Source organism: Typopeltis vanoorti, chromosome 1 (assembly GCF_054136105.1).
Source record: "Typopeltis vanoorti isolate ZY-2024b chromosome 1, IOZ_Tvanoo_1.0, whole genome shotgun sequence".
In the NCBI taxonomy this organism is placed as follows: domain Eukaryota; kingdom Metazoa; phylum Arthropoda; class Arachnida; order Uropygi; family Thelyphonidae; genus Typopeltis; species Typopeltis vanoorti.
In genome coordinates, this window is record NC_143549.1 from 119,894,818 (window position 1) to 119,915,083 (window position 20,266).

The window sequence follows — 20,266 nt, forward strand, 5'->3', positions numbered from 1 at the left end:
ATGGGTATTTGGTGTATCCTCTTTGTTGTTCCAAAATCATAGATATCATTTTAAGATCACCTCAAACTGTCTATCCATGATCATTGTACTTAAGTTTGCTGAGAATGAAGGCTATATTTTCGTATCATTCTTTCAACACAGTATGTGCTACTGGTACTGAAGCATACTTGTTGTAATTATGGAGAAGCACAGGTTTGAGGCTGCTTTTTGAGGAATCGATAAACAACCAATCGATGACTTCATATTTTACATTGAATTTGCTTATCAGTCCGGGAATATCGCTACAGTAAGCTAAATCACCTTCCTCTGAAAAGTAAGGAAGAAAATCTCTTTCTGTATATCTAAACCATGAGAAAGAAGTCCCAGGGACTAACAAATTCTTTTTGTTTAGTCTCGAGCCCAGCAGTTCTGCATATTTCTTATAAAGACCCAATTCTCTGACCAAGTCGTTTAAATCGGTCTGTGAAAAAAGTTCACTATCTTGGTATTTGTCATCATTGAAATCTTCAACTTCTTTGCTTGAATCGCTGTTGAGTGGTTCTTCTAAAATTTGTGGAGCTATTGGCATGGGTATTTCAGGACCATGTTCCACTGGATGTATTGCAGATGGTAAATTAGGATGGGAAATGGCTTTTTTATTTTTCACATTAAAACGTCGAACATTAACAGAACAGAAGTAACAGTCATTGGTATGGTTGCGGGGTTCCTGCCATACCATGGGAATTCCAAAACAGAATGATTTTTGTTCTCCCTTCGACCACCTAAGTTCTTCTACACAAATAGAACATGCTATATGCGGTGCCCATGGCTTATATAAGTCACCAAGTTTCATCCCAAAATACACGTAGTACACTTTTTTCATGAAATCTGTAATGTTTCTTCTTTGTAACTTCTTGAAGCCATTACAAACACCACTTAAAACACAGTTAAATGAATTTTTACAAATGACATCAACACTATTACATGACACTACGTAAAAACATTTAAAAAATCGCAAATACATTAAATTAAATCTTTACACTAACTTAGAAAATATGCCACCTTTCAGAAATATGATAACCTTAGTAGTCAATGACTAAAGTTCAACTGAAGAATCACATAAGAAAATGTGTCTGTGACAACAGGAAAGTCATCCGTTATCTCGGTGAATCAGATTCAAAGTAGCTACCTGCACTTTTATCTGCATTCCTCCTTCCCTCTCTTATCTTAAGAATGAGAAGTTTCGTGGAAATTTCTTTATTTACATAAAAAGGCTTCAAAAAAGTATTTATACAACTAATTAGTTGTAAATAAAGGAGAATGAAAATAAATACCAATGCTGAATTTAAATCCAAATACTACTAATAAAAACGATAAAATTAGAAATTGGGTAATATTGGTGGGTGATGGAATTTTTTACTATTTTTGATGAACTCATCACCTAAAAATCTATAAGAATCAATTATTACTTCTCAGACAACTTTTCCATCAGAGGCCTGTGTTATTATCACCAGATGTATCATGATACTGCTAAGATGTTCGAGATCTTGATTTCATTCAAGATTTGATATGTCCATATGAAAGGCAGAATACCACAGCAAGAGATTAAATCAGAATTAAGCACTGGTCCAAAAGTTGGAAGATTAGAAAGTTTTTTTAATAGATTTTCTACTAAATATGGCTCACAGTGTAGCTGAATACTTAGTTTTAGTTATTAGCTTTGTTTTTTTTTAATGGAACAGGTAATCGCATGGGTAGGATTATGATAAACTATGTTGAATAAAATGCAATATTTTGACCAAGGTGTAGATCAGGGTTTCCCATATTATGTTCCATGATGTCAGTGACCAAGAGCCGTGTATTTTTAAACGTGGAAGTAATTTGGGAAAGGGAATACCGATGTTTATGACCGGTCATAAAAATTGCCTGCAAACTGATTACAACAATGGGTGGCATATCCTCTGTTCTCAAAACTGAATGAAATAACATCTGTGTTGCAAATGTTAGTGACCAATCAGCAAGGAAGTATAAAGAAAGTTTTTCCATTGAAATTGAAGATCAAGGTAGTCTGTATCCGGTTCTCAAATCTAGTAATACTGAATACTTTCTTCGCAAATTCGTATTGTAGGATGAAAGTGCTTGTTTCAAAACTGTATTGCCATGATTTTTTAAAAGTAACAGGCCTACAGATTTAAATTTTAATATGAATAAGAGACAAGGAACTTTGTTTAATTTTGGTATTAAGAAATCTCTTATTGAAGGTGTTTGTGACTCAACAGATAGTGATTCATCCACCTCAGATGTTTTCTAGATGTTTTCCTTATGTAAGAAAGGCCACAAGAACATGGAATATTATAAACTCTAGGATGTTTGTTGAAAGGGTTGCGATTCTTAGATGAACATGATAAAGCTTGTATAGTCACAGTGGGTTTGAAAGCCACTTTTATGTTATGATATTTTACGAGATTGATGATTCTGAGAGAAAGTCCCAATATAAGGGAAAGTCCCAATATAAGGGAAAGTCCCAATATAAGAGAAAGTACCAATATACAAGGGATGGAAACTGAAGTTCGGTAGTGAATGTCGGGAATTTGTCATGTAGCAGGAGTAGAGAATAGTATTCTTTGTACCATGTTCTTAGAATATCCATTGTCGAATGTTTTTCCACTTGGTTGTACTATAAATTAAAGATGCTAAGAAATTATATTCTTGGTTTCATCCTTTACCCAAGTGTAAGCAAACAAAGTTTGCATGTGAAATCACTTCATGACTGGGCCAAGTGGAAAAAACTTTCAAAATCTATCTCTAATCCAGAGTATTTCAGTAATAAGATATGACAACTTTTGGTTACTTGTATATGGAAATATAACTTCTGCATTACTTCAACATTGGTATCATTTTTGGGTCTGGCTCCCACTAATGAGATTTCAATAAGGGTCGAAGCCAGTCTGGCTAGTAGCCCTTCCCATGATGCATTATACATGTCATAAGGATATCTGCTTTGCATTATGGGATACTAAGGCAATTGATGTGAAGTCATTAGCCTCTATATACAAGTAGCCCAGTCATGAAGTGACTTCACGCATAAACTTTGTTTGCTTACACTTGGATAAAGGATGAAACCAAGAATATAATTTCTTGGCATCGTTAATTAATTTCTTGGCATCGTATAACCAAGTGGAAAAACTTTCAACATCTCTAATCCAGAGTATTTCAGTAATAAGGTATGACACCTTTTGGCTACTTTTATATGAAAATGTGACTTTTTGCATTACTTCAACCTTGGTATCATTTCTGAGTTTGGCTCCCACTGATGAGACTTCAATCATGTGAAGATCCAAACTGGTTTTCTGGTGAGGTCACCTTCACAATGGATATGAAGACACCCATACCAAATTTTGTCAATATCAGTACAACCCAAATTACGGTCAACTCTCCTGGAGTACAGAGGCAGTGTCTGTGTTGCGGTTCATACAATCACTTGGGTGTCAACTATCCCAAATCTAAATGTTCCAACTGCATGGAGATTGGACATATTGCTAATCAGCATCTCAAACTCAGTCAGAAATGTGAAAGTTCTAACACTTCATCAACACCTGTCCTTCCAGAAGTTTCACTGAAAGAGTGGGAGCACTGTTAGAGCCAGTTAAAACACCATATATTTATATATCAGAGAAACATAAAGAAGAGTTCCTGGATCTTCCAGTTCAGGCTAGTAAAGAAGGTATTTTTAAACATATTACACTATGTAAAATCACAAAAAGTGCACAACCCAATCAGCTAGAAATTAGCCTCAAAAATACAAAATTACAGGAGCCACTTTCCCAGTCAAATATGGATGGAACAACATCAGTTGAAATTACCAATAATGATTTTAGTATAACAACTGAGCAGATTCAAGACAAAATGCAAACACATGAAACAGTTCTATAAGTAGAAATTTGAGAAGAACTTAATATGCAGACAAGATCAACAGAAAGGAAAGATGAATTAATAAAAAAAAAAAAATTGAGGATAAACAAAAAAAAAATTAAAAGATGTGTTAAGAAAAGGAACTAAATCTAAAAGATAAAGAAGTAATAAAAAAACGTGAAGTAGAAGAATGTTGCAGATTGCCAAATTAAGACTCTTCAGGCTCAGAAGAGTTTATGGACTATGATGAACCATCTCATACTAATAAAGGGAAAGCAAGAGATATAATTAAAGAAAAAGTAATCAAGTTTGCTGATTCAAAGTTTTCTCAGTATGATTATCATCTACATGAAAAGAAAATAACTAGCTTCCAAATCAAGAATGATAGGCATGAAATTGAAATAATGGAAAGCAACTGTAAAAAACTGGAAAACAGTTTACAAGAGGCAGGCTACACAATTGCTCCTTCACAGATTGAAGACCTCATCAGATTCATCCAAAATCTAGAAGTCAAAGACTTACCAGTGACACTTCACTAATCATAGCATCTCGTTTCTGCATTACCTCAGTAAATGTAGGAGGATTCCAAAGGCAAATTAAACAAGAAACTACATGGAAACTTATAGTTTCTATGTAGTTTTTCCAAAGAAAGAAGTGGGTGTCTATTTCTTAAAGTTTTTATATCTTTATAGCTGCAGAAGTATGTTTCTTGCAGAAACAAATACTTCTACAGATATAAAGATATAAAAACTTTAAGAGATAGATACCCACTTCTTTCTTAGGAGCTTTGGAAGCTCTTAAGAAAGAAGCTTTGGAAAGAAACTTAAAAAAGAAGCTCCTACTCCAGCCCTTGAAGATCTACCAGGGCTGGAGTAGGAGTTCTTATTCTTGATCCCCTCCTTGGGTCATTCTGTAATGTTCAAAGGGATGCAGAAGGGAGAATCTTGACAATAGACTGGAAATCGTGTGGATATATAATAAGTTTTATAAACGTTTATGCTCCATCCAGTGGAACAGTTTGACGAAAATTCTTCCAGGAATTGGAGCCATATTTATATGGTACCCACTACATCATAGCAGCTGGAGACTGGATTTGTAATGAAAACCCCACATTAGACAAAATAGGAGGATACCTCAGGAGTGGAAAAGTGGGATATGCACAGTTAAAAGTATGTCTCGACAATTGGAGTTGCCCGGAATAATAATAATCAAGGTATTGGTACCTGTCTTGATCAAATTTATATCTTACTTAAATTCCGCTGCATGAAACAAGTAGATATCAGTACTGGATCATGAAAACTTAAACCAAATTTTCTGTTGATCTTTTCAACCAATTCCAGACCCTCTGTTCAAATTGGAATAATGTTATCTGGAACTGGGATATGTGGTTAAAATTCAAACAAGCAGTAAAACCGAATATGATTGAATGAGTTGCTGCATGAAACAAGTAGATATCAGTACTGGATCATGAAAACTTAAACCAAATTTTCTGTTGATCTTTTCAACCAATTCCAGACCCTCTGTTCAAATTGGAATAATGTTATCTGGAACTGGGATATGTGGTTAAAATTCAAACAAGCAGTAAAACAGAATATGATTGAATGAGGGAAGGAACAGGCTTTCCTCAAAAGAAAAAAGTTGAAAGACCTGTATGAAGAGAGAGAGAGAGAGAGAGAGAAGCTGGTCCATAGCAAATCAATGCAATGGTATAGAATGTAGCAACATTATAAGAAACATTAATATAGAGATAGAAGTGGAAATGCAGAAAAAAGTAGAAGAAAGAAATTTTACAATAAGAATACAGCAGCACTTAGCAGATAGTACTGTGTTGATGGTGAAGACATGTCCACCACTCAAGGCATCCTTGACTCCTTTCAAAAATACTACAAAAATCTGTTTGAAAACAATAGTACTGTGGGAAATTATAAATATTGGAACATTAATGGCTTTCTTGTTTATAACCAAGATGGGCTTGACAGACCCATTACAGCATCTGAAGTTACCACAGCCTATAAAGAATACCAGACAAGAAAATTCCCAGGACCTGATTTTCTAGGGATAGAACTCTACTGCAAGGTCTGGGATTTTATTCTTCCCATTCTAGTTATACTGTTTAATTCTTTTCTCTCTTCAAGCCACATACCAAGTGAATTTGTCGCAAGCTATACCATCCTCATTCCAAAACCTAATAGAGATCACACCTTAATCAGCAGCTGGAGACCCATTTCTCTATCTAATACTGACTATAAGATATTTTTCTCATTATCAATAACAAGCTCAAAGTGGGAATGAGATAGATAATTAAAAGCATACAGATCTATGGAGTTCCAGGCCAAGCATTAGAATTTTGTCTGTTTCTGCTATGTGATCTACTCTGCGTAGTTAATATGAAAAAGAAGCTAATGGCAGTGCTATCAGTAGATCTTACTCAAGCATTTAATAATGTCTGGCATCCATCCCTTTCTCTTCCACATCCTCCAGCAAATTATGACAAGTGGATGAAAAGTTGCTATCCATTATTAAAGGAGCCTATGTCCATTCAACTACCGGCCTCCTAGTTAATGGGTTTCTGTCACACCCGGTCAAAATTCAAAAAGGAGTCAAGCAAGGTTGCCTTCTTAGTCCATTGCTCTTTGCATTAGTTCTTGAACCTTACTTACAGGAGGTCAACTATGCACATGCTGTGCAAGAATTAACAGTTGATTCAACAATGAAGGGAAATAAGGTATCAGCATATGCTGATGACATAGTGGGTACTTTGAAGGATAATGATTCCATATACATCTGTTGGTATTTTGGAAAAATTCAGCAAGATCAGTGGATTAACTGCTAATGCAGATCACAAAATTAAAAGTTGTTGGAAAATGGGATCTTGGAGGCATTCCTTTTCAACTAACCCCTAAGAGAGAGAGAGAGAGAGAGAGAACCCCCTCATTATACTTGGAATTCCCTTCTCCACTTACCCATTATTACCAGTTCAAGAACTTATATCAAGAACATTGAACCCTTAGAAGACTAGAAAATTGTGCCTCTTTCCTTTTCTTCTAAAGCCATAGTGCTCAAAAACATAATATTCTCTGCTCAGTTGTAAATAATAATTACAGACATCACAGAAGCTGAAGAAAAACAATTATGCAGTAATTCTGTGCAGTTTTTTTGGTTCAGCCGATACCAAGAAGGTAAAAAGAAATTTCTTGAACTATCAAAGAAACATGGAGGATTTGGACTTCCAATCTTAAAATTCTGCTATATAAGCAATACAGCTTCAAAAACCATAAAATATTGAAGACCTTCTCTGGTACTACTTGGGTTTTCATCTTCCCCTGTTTTGTAAATGATTGGAGTGAATGATTAGAAAGGTCCAAAAGCTGAGATTATTCCTGAATACTACAACATTCTGGCATTGACATTCTTTCCATTAAAAAATAAGTAAAATTTGGTATAAAGAAATCTTTAATCTCTTTCACTGCAAACTTCTGCAGTTGGGTACTGACAACAACTTTGTTTCATAACTTATTGAAGTTCCAAGGATATCCTAAGAGGAGGGATCTTGTTTAGGGAATTGCATATGGTTTCCCCTCAGTCAATACCATCAGATGGAGATACTATAGCAATGGAGATCCAATCTGTGACATCTGTTACCAATTGGAAACAGCAGAACATGCATTCTACAGCTGCCCTCTTTCCTTGCATATTTGGAACAGATTATGCAATGTGTTGGGCATTCTATTACTTACAACAGAACAGGCTATTTTTTTTTTTTTGCAGTACGCACCACCTTTCAGCAATTTTGAATTAAAATATCATTTATGAAAGGTTAGAAAGAAACATGGATTTGAAAACCAGCAATATGACATATAAATGCTTTATAATATTGTTTTGTTAAAATTTTATTGTTCAGTCAGACGATTTTTGAATTTAGAAAGAAGCATTCTAGGAGATATCAAAATTTTGGCTAGGTGTTGTAGACCATCCACATTATGCAACATTCACTGGGTGGGGGTGGGATAAAATTCTGTTTATTTTTGCTGTGAGAGGTTTTTTAAATGGTTCCATCCTCTTAATTCAATGTGGTCTTATGGTCAATCACAGGGATGACTGGAGACCAATCCTAGACAGAAAAGGCCAACTCAAGGTGGTTAACTCAGATAAGACTAACCACCTGGATATCAGTCATCTTTGTGCTTTAGTTTCAATTGTTCTTTTGGTTGTTCATCTGCATGAGATTGGTGAAAAAGGAAAACTGATAGCCTTTGGCTATATGATGATATAAAAGAGCTGAGATCTTTTCTCTATCTCTCATACTATCTATCTGCTTTTCTTTCTTCTAATAGTGAGTAACATCCCTAATCTAAATAAATACTTCCTAAAGCTGCAAAAAATATTTGGATTTGGAAATTATGATCTGCAAAAAATCATAATTTTGTCATTGAGCAAAAATGTATTATTATGGCATAATATATATAGCGTATTAAGATAGTGATGTCCATGTTAGCAGGACAAATACTAGATTTGATCAGACATATTTATCATAATCTTATCAGTGTTGTGTTTGATTTATCTTTTAGAGATGTAAAAATCTTATGTCAGAATTAAAATTCACTTAATGAAACTTAAAATATTTGGCTAATAAATAAAGTGTTAATCATTTTAAGTATACTCTATTCTGAAACTGATTTTCATTTAATATAGATTATAAAAATATTTTCTTTTAATCAGAATTTTTGCAGTATATCTCACTTTCCTTGGTCATGATTATGTAATTCTTATTAGAAAGAAAAAACAACAACAACAACAACTAAATGTTTGCTTACTTTTACAGGTTGGGATGTTGAAAATGGTGATCCTGAAGGCCTTCAGCCAGAATTTTTGATCTCACTTACTGCTCCCAAGTTGTGTGCAAAGTTGTACAAGGGAAAATATCACTGGCTTGGTGGCCGCTTTGTACCTCCAAGTTTGTGCGCCAAATATGAACTTAATTTACCACCTTACCCAGGCACAGACTGTTGTGTTCAACTACCATTGCCATCAGCATCTTGAAGATTTTATATTCAGTGAAAATAAATTTATCATACTTTGGAACAAAGTTATTGTAAGACATATATACTGTACAAGTGCTTTTCCTATAACTCTGAAAGTAAGAGTTAATAGGATTTCTTTGATAATCAACCATATATATATATATATATATATACAAGGAGCAACTGGGTTAATATAACTTTGACATTGTGAAAGTTAAGATGCAAATGAACTCTTTAACTGTTTATAAAAAATATTTTTGGCAAGTAGTTCTATGCTTATGTATCACTAGCCAATGGTTCAGAACCTGATTAATAGCTTGTGAATGTTTTAAGTAGCAGTCCATTCAGGGTTACATGTGCCTTCTATCCATTATTTTTTTGTCCTTTGGTGTACAATCATAGTTGTTAAGCTAGAATTATTTCTTTTGATTTTTTTTTTCAATAGATGAATTATGAAGATTTTATTATTATAATTTATTATTGTTTTTCAGGCATCTCTATAGTCCTAAGATTCATTGCAGAAGGCCACTCTATCCATTATCTACACACCTGTCATTCCTCTCCTTAAACTCATTCCTTAATAATGTATTCACAATCATATCAAGTAATCATTCCATTTATTTGCCACTCCTCGAGCAAAAAAATCTAGTTTTCATAATCTTACTAGCTACCTACTTCTTTAATTTCAAGAGCCAATCCTTTTTTCTCTCCTTTTTAGTCTGATATAGAAAAATATTTTCTACATCTATCTTATCATTAATAGCTGATATATTTCAATCATCTCACTGCTTTTTTGTATATGAAACAAATTTGTAACCGACAAACCTTCATTCTGGCCTTATAGGTAGCATTCCACAGATTTGTCACTGGTTACTTATCTCGGTTAGTTATCTTTTGATCTTCACCACAAATTCCTCACCTCCAAAATATACAACTAAATACGTGTACAGTAGTCCAAAGGAGCTCATATCAAAGCTTTAGAAAGAGGGATAATAGTCTTCTTATCTCTACTTCTTAAGGTTTTTTTTTTTCAACATATATAAGTGATCCTTTATGCTATCTTGCCCACTCTTTTGCAATATGCCTGCTGAACTTTAACTCCTTGTCCAATCAAATAAAAGGATACTACATGGCATCAAAGGATTCACGTGGAATCCTTTGATGCTACCATTACTCCCAGATTCCTAAGTTCATAAATTTCTTGTAATAATACAATAATACTTATTGATGTAATATCCACGACTTGTAATCCTTTCAGCCCCAACCTTACACTTTGCTACATTTGAACTGGCAACCATTTTTCAGATGTTTTCTTCATCTTTTGTCCAGACAGTCACCTTATTTTAGTTTTCCTGATAAGATATCTACATCACTTGTCTTTACTATTGACTTCTTCAATGTCGCATTTTCAATAAACAACTGGAACCCTTCTCCCCCTCCTCCCTCTTCAAATCATCCATGATATTATTAACATACAACTTAAAAACAGTAGTGATAGAGAAACCTTGGACACCCTTTTGGATCTCTTTAATGCTTGTCAGCTACCCTTTTATCCATATCACCAGTTTCATATCCACCCCCCTTTTTGCTCCAGTTTACATATTAGATTTCCAATTGGTATCCTGGCAGATGCTATTCGAATTCCTGCAGTATCATGGCATAGTTATTTCCTTTATCTAGTTCAGCTGTCACTTTATTATAGAGAATTACTAGATTACTAAAGTAAGAGCTACTTCTTCATAAACCCATGCTGCTTCTTCAACTCCCATATAGAGCTGTTGTCTTCAAACTTGAGATACTGAAGAATCCTTTTCAGTGTGAAAATCAGTGCAGAACCCATTAATAAATATATTTTGTATAATATATTTTATTTGAACAAAATGTTACAATTAATGTTGCAATAAAACATTTAATACAATGTAAACAGAAACTCTTTATAGATGCATTAATGAATCCATTTATTACTTAATAACCAAATAGTAATAAATTTACTGAATACATACAAATAAATTTTATTATAACATGATTCATGAATTATATAAAAAATCATACCTCAATTTAATGACTTAGATGTGCTTGTTTTTTTTTGCTACAAAAAAAAAAAATCAATGTTTGGTCTTATTGATGACAGTTGCAAATGCATTTCTGGTTCTGCATCCATTTTATTCCAGTATGTTTTTTTTCCCCATTGTATACATGGAAAAAAAACAAAAAGGCTTTTTGCATAAATAAGTTGAAGCATAAGGATTTTTACTGCGTAATCAGATATTCACTGTGAATATGCAACCAAAAATCAAGAAGTTCTTCCTGTTAGTACTTAATTTTTAAGGTCGAATCTGTAGATATATCAATTAATTGTTCCCTCTCTTTCATTGATAAATTTTCACTTTGACAATGATTAAATGAATTTGAAATCCAATTATATGATTCTGTTTGTGCTGGAAAATATTCTCTAATAGTCTTTTACCAATTCAGCAAATGCTCTATTATGTATCCTGAACAATTTTATGAAGATTCAAATAATTTTGTATCAAGAGGTCACTTAGTTTTTCAAAACAGTTTACATCAGTTTTTTGTACATATGAAATCCATAAATCGAATTTCATAATCAATGCATTTATTTTATCATTAACTTTAAATATCTGAGTTTTAGTTCCTTGGTGAGATATATTTACTTCATTAAAATTGCAAATATATTTACAAGGTACACCATAATCAGAATCCATATGTTTTTATGTAATTTTGAGCAATAATCATGTTTCAATTGAGTTAAAAAATGTTTATCTCTTCTTTCAGCTCATAAAACCTACTCCAAATTTTTCCTATGCATACCCTGCATACTCTTGATGTAGGAGAAATGTTTTGTGAGAACTAGAAAGCTCCTTGCAGAGTAATGAGAATAATCTTGAGTTTAGCTCCTTGGATTTAATAATTAATGATTTTCACCATGTCATCTAAAACATCTTTCATTTTTTCTCTGGCATTCGTTTCACAAAGTGCACATGATGATGCAGACAGTAGTGAGAATGTTAAATATGTGAGGCTATTGATATGATTGATATTGATTGAATATGAATCTTGATATGATTCCTTTTTTTGCACCCAATAAAGATTTGGCTCCAATCGGTACAAATGTAAAAACAAACATAATTTCCAAGATATTCCATGTTTCTCCATGTATATACATTTATATCATCAAAAATGTTTTCACGAGCAGCTCTATCCTTAAGAGATTTGCACGTAAGAATATCTTCTTGGTGACAGTTAAATTAAAAATATAGCATACCAGAACAATCAAAATGTCCAAACCAGCAACATCCGAAGATTCATTGGATTGCATTGTGAAACCATGGGGAGAAGATTTTAAATGCAATATTAATTCATCCTCACAATAAAGTGCCATATCTTTAATGCATCTAGCAACTGTTGTATCAGAGAGAGGTACAGTATCAATTTCTTTGGCATATTTCTCATCATTTTTACAGATCTTTGGTGCAAGGTTTTATTAATTTTTCTCCAATTGTATATGCCTCCTCTTTTTAGCAATGCAATAACTAATGAGGTAGGTAGCCTCAAGTGAATTTTCGTTATGACTTAACATAAATTTTGAAAAAAATTTTTTCTTGCTTTTGAGCTCTTTATACTTACGCTTAAAATATTCAATGTTTTTGCCTATCAAATGTGGGTGGTTATTCTCCATATGTCTTCTTAATTTTGTGGAATTTAGACTATTATTACTTTCAAATTTTTCACATGCAATGCATACTCCATTTGGCTCATCTTCCCTTCCAGTCTAAGTAAATCCAAAACTTAAGTAGCTTTCATATTTCTTTTTTTAGAACCACCTTCATTTAATTTCTGTTTTGATACACGCTTCAGGCATTTTCGAAATGGCTGTTTGGCATGTTGAAGTTCTGGAAGTAGATTGTAAAACAATTGCAGATGTTGCTGAAGAATTTTCATGTTTTTCTTCTGTTAAGTTTGGCTTTCTGTTTTAAGATTTTTGGTTTTTAACTGAAGGTCCATATTTGAAGAGCAAATCTATTAATTAAAATTCTTTAATTAGTTTTTTAAATTATCATCAGTCACAAAATCTATTCCATTTGATAAATAAATAAAACCTTACCTTGTCACAGACCTCTTTTAAATGAAAGAAATGAAATTGAAGATTTTACAATTTTACTGTGATCATAACAGGAGAAAGAGGGGTGATATGATAGAGGTCTATAAACTTTTGAACGGGTGTTATAGCATTTCAAATGATGAAATTTTTCATTATATGGAAGGTGGGGAGAGAACACGGGGTCATCCATGGAAGTTAAGTTTGTTCACAGTCAAGGAAGGGTAAGAGCTAGGTTTTTCTCCCAGAAAGCAGTGAGTGAGTGGAATAAATTGCCCTTAGGGATAGTGAGTGCATCTAGTGTAAATGAATTTAAGGGAAGATATGATAGCTGGGTTGGGTAATTTACAGCCTCCCTCAATGAGTCCTTGACTCCCTGGAGGTCTCAGATAATAATAATAAGTAAACTGACATCTGAGTAATGTGTGAGTTAACTGTCATGTTTAGCTAACCATTGCTAAACATGACAGTTTAAAATAATCATTTTAAGCAGCTGTTTAAAAAACAAATATGTAGAGACCTTTTGCTATATGCCTCCAGTTCATCTCCTCCTCCTCCCCCCACCTTGCATTCACAAATCAGTTGCTTCAACATCAATTACTGCATTATCTCAATTGGGATGATAACCACTCAGAGTCATCACCCAGTAATTGAACTGTTTTTCTGTTTCTGTCACCTTTCTGCCAGCTGCATTTATTATGCCTGTCCTTCCATAATCATTCTTTCTTTTCTTTCTAGAGTTTTTCTGCAGCTCTGGCTTAATGATGCAGCTCATTCATTTCAAGTACCTCCTGATCTTGAGTTTCTAGTCTGATACTCTTTTGTTACCATTTCCATGCATTGCAGGATTTAGATAGAGCAATTTAGATGTCAACATGGAGCAATGCTATGGTTGACATCTAACATTTATCTCTTATATTTATGTCATGGCATTGCTTCATGCTTATTCATTATGGCCATCTCTGTAGCTCCACATATACTGTCCAACCACAAATGCAAGACCCTTCGACACTTCTGCACATGACAGAAGGCGAATCCATTTTGATAATAGGGTAATCAGTGATGAGTGTTTATTATTATATGTTGGAAAATTAGCTTTTCTTTTATGAAAATTCTAGTTTTTAAAGTGGTAACTATTTTGCTTGCACAATAGTTGAAAATTTTAAGTATAAATTACATTATTTCATGTGTTGGTGATGAAGTCTTACATTCCTTATTCCTTTATCCCCTTCAACATGAATTGACTCTTCTTGCACTGTACCAGCCAGGGTTCTTCCATGTTTGGTTGGTCATTGCCAGTGAATTGCAAGGGGATATTCAGTTGTTTGCAGATAATGTAAAGCTGGGAAGGATTATCAGTAATAATGCCGATGTGGTAGCCCTGCAAGAGGATTTGAATAAGCTATATAGATGGGCAAATGAATGGGGATGTCAGTTTAATGCAGCAAAATATAAGGTCTTGAGGTTTGGGAAACATCAATGGGATGCTGCATACTCTATGGGAGGAGTTATACTGGAGGGAGTAGGGGAGACAAGAGATCTGGGGATGATGATTGATAGAAACCTGAAGTTTAGAGGACATATTGCAAAGGTGGCGAAGGTAACACAGAGGATTGCTGCAATTATGAGAAGGACACTGACCTGCAGAGATAAGAGGGTGATCATTCCGTTGTATAAGTCTCTGATCAGACCACTCTTGGACTATTGTTCTCAGATTTGGTCCCCAGGAGTTGAAGGGGATAAATTAACTGTGGAAAGGATATCTTTCCTGGTTTCAGGACTGTACAAGGATAGTTATGAGGATTGGCTGAGGGAATATGGACTGCAGAGTTTGGTGGATAGAAGAAGGAGAGGTGATATGATTGAGACTTTTAAGCTGTTGAGAGGTGGTTACAGGGTTGACACTGGGGAATTCTTTCACTTGGTTGAACAGCGGGAAGGAGTGATGACAAGAGGCCATCCCTGGAAGTTACGAAAGGAAACTGTGAGCAAGAGGGTGAGGAGTGGTTTCTTTGTGTGGAGGGTGGTTGAGCTGTGGAATGCATTGCCTGATGGAGTGGTGAGGGTGAGAACGGTCAATAAGTTTAAGGAGTGGTATGATAGACTTTATGTTCTTAGGAAGCACCTCCCACGAGAGTCTTTTGACTCCATGGAGGCCTGAATAATAATAATAATTAATATTCAGAAAAAATGGGATATGATAGAAACATGTAAGTTACTTATGTTTTTTTTTTTTTAGGATAGATGCAAAAGAGAACTAGGATCACTATTGAAGTTAAGTAAGAGTTGGTTAGCAAGGAAATGAGGACTGTTTTTTAGAGTGGTGAATGAGTGGAATGGGTTATTAGAACACATTTTTCAGTGCAAACGAGTTTAAGAAGTATGATAACTGAAAATTCTGCATTTTTAACATCCTCCTAGGTCAAGGTTGGTCAATTGGTAGAGCCTCTGCTACTAATGGCTCAGCAAAAAGTTAAGCGAGTTTGAGCATGGTTAATAGTTGGAGGAGAATCAATCGTTCGATGCTGTTGGCACACTCTTCCTCGATGAGTCTTTGGACTCCCTGGAGGTGTCGCATAATAATAATAATAATAAAGATGGCATGATCGCTTTTCCAGTTCATTCATTTGCTCTTTCCTCCTTTCAGTCCATGTAACTATGGGGGAGGGGGAACTGAATACCTCTGATAAACACCTAGAACAAAAATAATATTAAACAAACTCATATAACCACAAGAAAGAACATATCTTAAAACCCTTTAACCCCTATGTTTCATCAAATTGTAATAGTTTTTCTTTTAGGATATATAAAAAAGACATAAAATTAATTTGAATAAAAGAAATTTAAACTTTTCAGATTCCCCCCCTCTGTAATAATTTAGGAATATTTATTTCTGTAGTGTTTTAAGCAGTTAATACACAATAGATTTTTCAGAGAGAAGCTGCATTAGACAGTTTAAAAAACATGAACTGATTCAGTTAAATTACTTATTTCATTTTCTTTGATTTTACCTTTTGTTAATTCTGATATTTCTTAGTTCAATATGTTACTTTTCTTTGTGTGTGAGAGAAAGTGAGAATGTATTTTTCCTGTATTATTTCATATTCAGTTTAATTTAAAACAAGAAATATCTCATGTTTTTTTGCATTTTGCTGTATCTGAATATCAGTTTATTTATGTTGGATGTATGCATCATTGGCTGAGAAGCTTTTCTTATTAAGTCTGACAGAATAGAAGGGCAAAGTGCTAAAAATAATTAGCACGCTGCAATGTCTCTTTAATTAGGAAAAAGTAATTAGGAGCAACATCTGGTACAGCTTTGATATCATAAGTGTACAATAAATGCAATAAGATGTTTTCTTCTATATATGAAAGATTATAATACAGTATGATGACAATTCAATTCAATTCTATATTTTGATCATCATTATTTTTATTCGTTGGATCTCCAAATTTTTGGATTTTAACTGGATCAAAGAGGTTCGAGCGTGTTCAATGCTCATGACCTGGCTGGTCACTTACCTTGAATTCTTGTGAATCCAGATCCTAATTAGAATATAAACTAGTTAGAGGTTTGTTAAAATAAAATATCTTTGTCTGTAGATTATGTGATCACTTCACATATTGTGAATCTTATTTCTATGTTGTATTAATGCACTGTGCTCATATTTGGTCATCTGGCTTTCGTAGAGTGAGGAAATGATTCAGAGGTTCCAGAGGTGGGTGATATCAAAAGATCACCCACCTCCTGGATTCACCCACCAGTTTCGTACAACGCTGTCTATAAGGATAGACTGAAGGTTTGAAATGACAAAATTTGGTTAATATTCAGAAAAAAGGGGATATGATACAAACATGTGAGTTACTTATGGTTTTTTTTAGGATAGATGCAAAAAAAATGTTTCAATACTTAACTGGAAAGAAAAGAGAACTAGGATCACTATTAAAGTTAAGTAAGAGTTGATTAGAGGAAATGAGGACTGTTTTTTAGTGTGGTGAATGAGTGGAATGGGTTATTGGAACACATTTTGTCAGTGCAAATGAGTTTAAGAAGTATGATAGGGTGTGTGTGTTTGTGTGAATAATAGTCAGCTCTTAGGACCATGTTTTTCTACAAAAGAAATAAGGAAATCAACTTCATATCAAATACAACTGTTCTTTATTAGCATGTAATATCTTTCTTATTAATATCCTTAAGAGAGTACGAAACACTGAAGTTTAAAAATAAAATTGTATTTTGACATTGTTTATTCTTATTTCTGGCCTAAATTATTACCTAATAAACTAAAAAAAAATTCACATTTATAAAACTAGTTGTAATAAAAATAAAACAGATTTAATATGTACTGAATATGTATTCTCTTACATTTACACTGAAAATACAGATGAACCTTATTTAGAAAATATGGTTGTGCATATTACAATCATTTGTTTTTTTCCTCATACGTGTTAATTGTAGCTGTTTTCACTGAGTTGAAAAGTATATCATACCTGACAATTAAGTTATATTCTTGTTTTCATCCTTACTTTACCATGGCATGCATCAAAATTTTGCATGTAAAATATGTTCCCATCAACATTACTTATATTTAGAGAGTAGTTGAATTAACATCAAGTTGCTCTTTGTATTCTGTAATGCATCTCACACTTTCTCTTCCTGGATCAGGCTTAATTGTATATGTTATAGTGAAATCTTCTTGGACTGATTTTGATTGTCATTAAGTCAGATGACATGTTCAGAAACATACTTGATTCATTGCTTTTTACACCTATAAGATGCATGAGGCCACGATAATAATGGTTTCTGTAATCATGGGTTTTTTACGAGGATGGGTAGTCCATTGCTCAACCTTCCTCTTTTGACCGGTATAGGGACGAGCATGAGCTCCACCTATGGCAGTGTTTTTAGAAACATAACAGGGGTATTATTAATACCAGACCACACCTCCATGGAGTGTAAAGACTCATTCAGCATGGCCACATTCACTACACTCTCAGGCAGTGCATTCTACTCACTAGTCACTCTTCATGCAAAGAACCTTTGCCTTACATCCTCCTTATGCAGTTTCTAGGGATATTTTTACATTTTTCTACCATTCTGTGAAAAATTTCTTCCACATTAACCTGGTCTCAAAGTCACATGCCCTCTGTTCCTCCTATTCATGATGCTTTGCAGATTGCATTTCTTCAGTTTGTCTTAATACCCATATTCCAAAGACTAGTTATCACGTTAGTCATTCTTCTGTCTTCTTTGGACAGTAATATATCCTTATCACCATGACAATCAGAAATTAGTTCAATGAAATCTTCCAGGTTCTTAAAACCTTATGAGTAATGTGAAAAGATCTCTCATTACACTATCTGGATTACTGCAGAATATTGGGTCTCTTTGTTTCTACTTTCAGTCAGCAATGTATCTAACTGTGGCTATCCCACAGAGTAGGTAGGAACCTGCTCCCCCCCACCATCTTCTAGTGGGTGGGGGGGAGCAGGAAGATGTTTATTAGAAGATGTTTATCGCAATTTCATCAGTGGGAGCTATATCCATGAAGATATTAGAGCTATCTCAGTTGCAAAAGTCATAATTTTCATCTTTATAAGTATTGAAGTTGCATCCTCAAATTATTAGGTCTCAATAAAGATTAAAACTGGTATTGGGAAATGACTCACCATAAAGTATGGTTTATAGAGACCCTGTGAACAAAAATGTTCACAGGGTCTCTATAAATTGCGAATTATGGGCATACAAAGAACAATTGACCCAAAATCAAATACATTCTATATATATATATATATATATATATATATATATATATATATATAAGTACTATAGTTGAGGATACTTTGTACACAAAACTTTTGTTTGTGCATGAAAGATAAAATATGAATGAAACAAGACAATAATTTCTTGTCAAATATGTTATACTTTCAACCCAGTAAAAAAAAAAAATGATGCCACTACTCCCCTAGATTGAGAAGTGGCATCATTTTTAATTTTTTTTTTTTTTTTTTAAATATGACTTCTGGAATTAAGATTACCAAGAGTTAATCTTAATTCTAGAAGTCATATTTTTCATATTTAAGTAGCAAAAATTGTGCATCCTCAAATTATTAGGTCTCAATAAAGAGTGAAACTGGTATGGGTAAAAGATTTGTGTACGAAGTACTTGGTAATCCTTCCTCCCCCATCACATGCTAATGTAATTTCAATCCAGGTTTGGAAATTGACTCTTACCCATTATATGCACTCCATGAAGGAAATGTACTGTGCATTATGCGATAGCAATTTGGTGTAACTCAACATATATAAGCAGTCCCCAGCCATGAAGATACTTCATCTGCAATTCCTTACACCAGCATAAAATGTGAAAATAAGAATATAATTTCATTTCAAGTAAGATATCATAGGCATTTTGGAGATTTTGAATATTGTGTGTTAAGCGTTGAGAATTTATATTCAAATTGTATTTTTTAAACCAAATATCATATTTAGCAGATGAATTTCATTCCCCTGAAGTGGCTTAGAAAAGTTCTGTTTGGTCTCTAGAGCAGTATGATCTGTAGCCCATCCCATGCTATTAATATATTATAAATTTACAAACCTTTCATGGGATTCACACAAACACATATATCAATATCACGTGGTGCTTTTAAATATAGTTAATTTTATTTTTTCTTTCAAAAAACTATAAAATGAAATTTACAGATTTACCAAATATTTAAGTTTTTGCTAAGGTTTAACATACTTCAATGCAGTCATAGAATCACTGTATTACAGTCCAGTCAATTCTTACATCAAAACCATTATAAAGAACTCACTTGCTATATCACAAAGCTGAAAAATTCTGTCCAAAGTATAGTATGCATACTAATACTGCATAGTATTAGTGATTTCATATATATTGTATTAGTTCCTGTTCTAAAGGAAATTTACTGTACTCTAAGAAACCATTCCTTTAACCATCCTAATGCCTATGTGGATGAAATATGTCAACCATCTTATGCTTCGTATCTGTGTTATTTCAATGCAATATCAGCGGTAATGTAATTTTAATGACCACTTTGCATCCATGTTTTGATTGATGTATAGGTCATAGCTGGTTAAACATTATAGTGAAAATTCACTATGGTGAGAGTGAGCCGCAGCTGGTATTATTAGAAACAAACAAACAAAAAGCTGTATTGCTAATATTATGTCAGTATATTTGAGCTTTCTTTTTAATATCATTAGCAT

General features: G+C 33.6%; 1 protein-coding gene across 1 annotated transcript in view; it reads left to right on the top strand.

The window, feature by feature from the left end:
• Naxe (NAD(P)HX epimerase) overlaps window positions 1-10,977 on the top strand; it is a 152,761-nt gene extending 141,784 nt beyond the window's left edge. The window contains exon 4 of the mRNA XM_090399043.1: window positions 8,714-10,977. Coding sequence (XP_090255169.1) covers window positions 8,714-8,931 — 218 coding nt within the window. The 3' untranslated portion in view covers window positions 8,932-10,977. The remainder of the gene's footprint in view (window positions 1-8,713) is intronic.
• The last annotated feature ends 9,289 nt before the right edge of the window (window positions 10,978-20,266 follow it).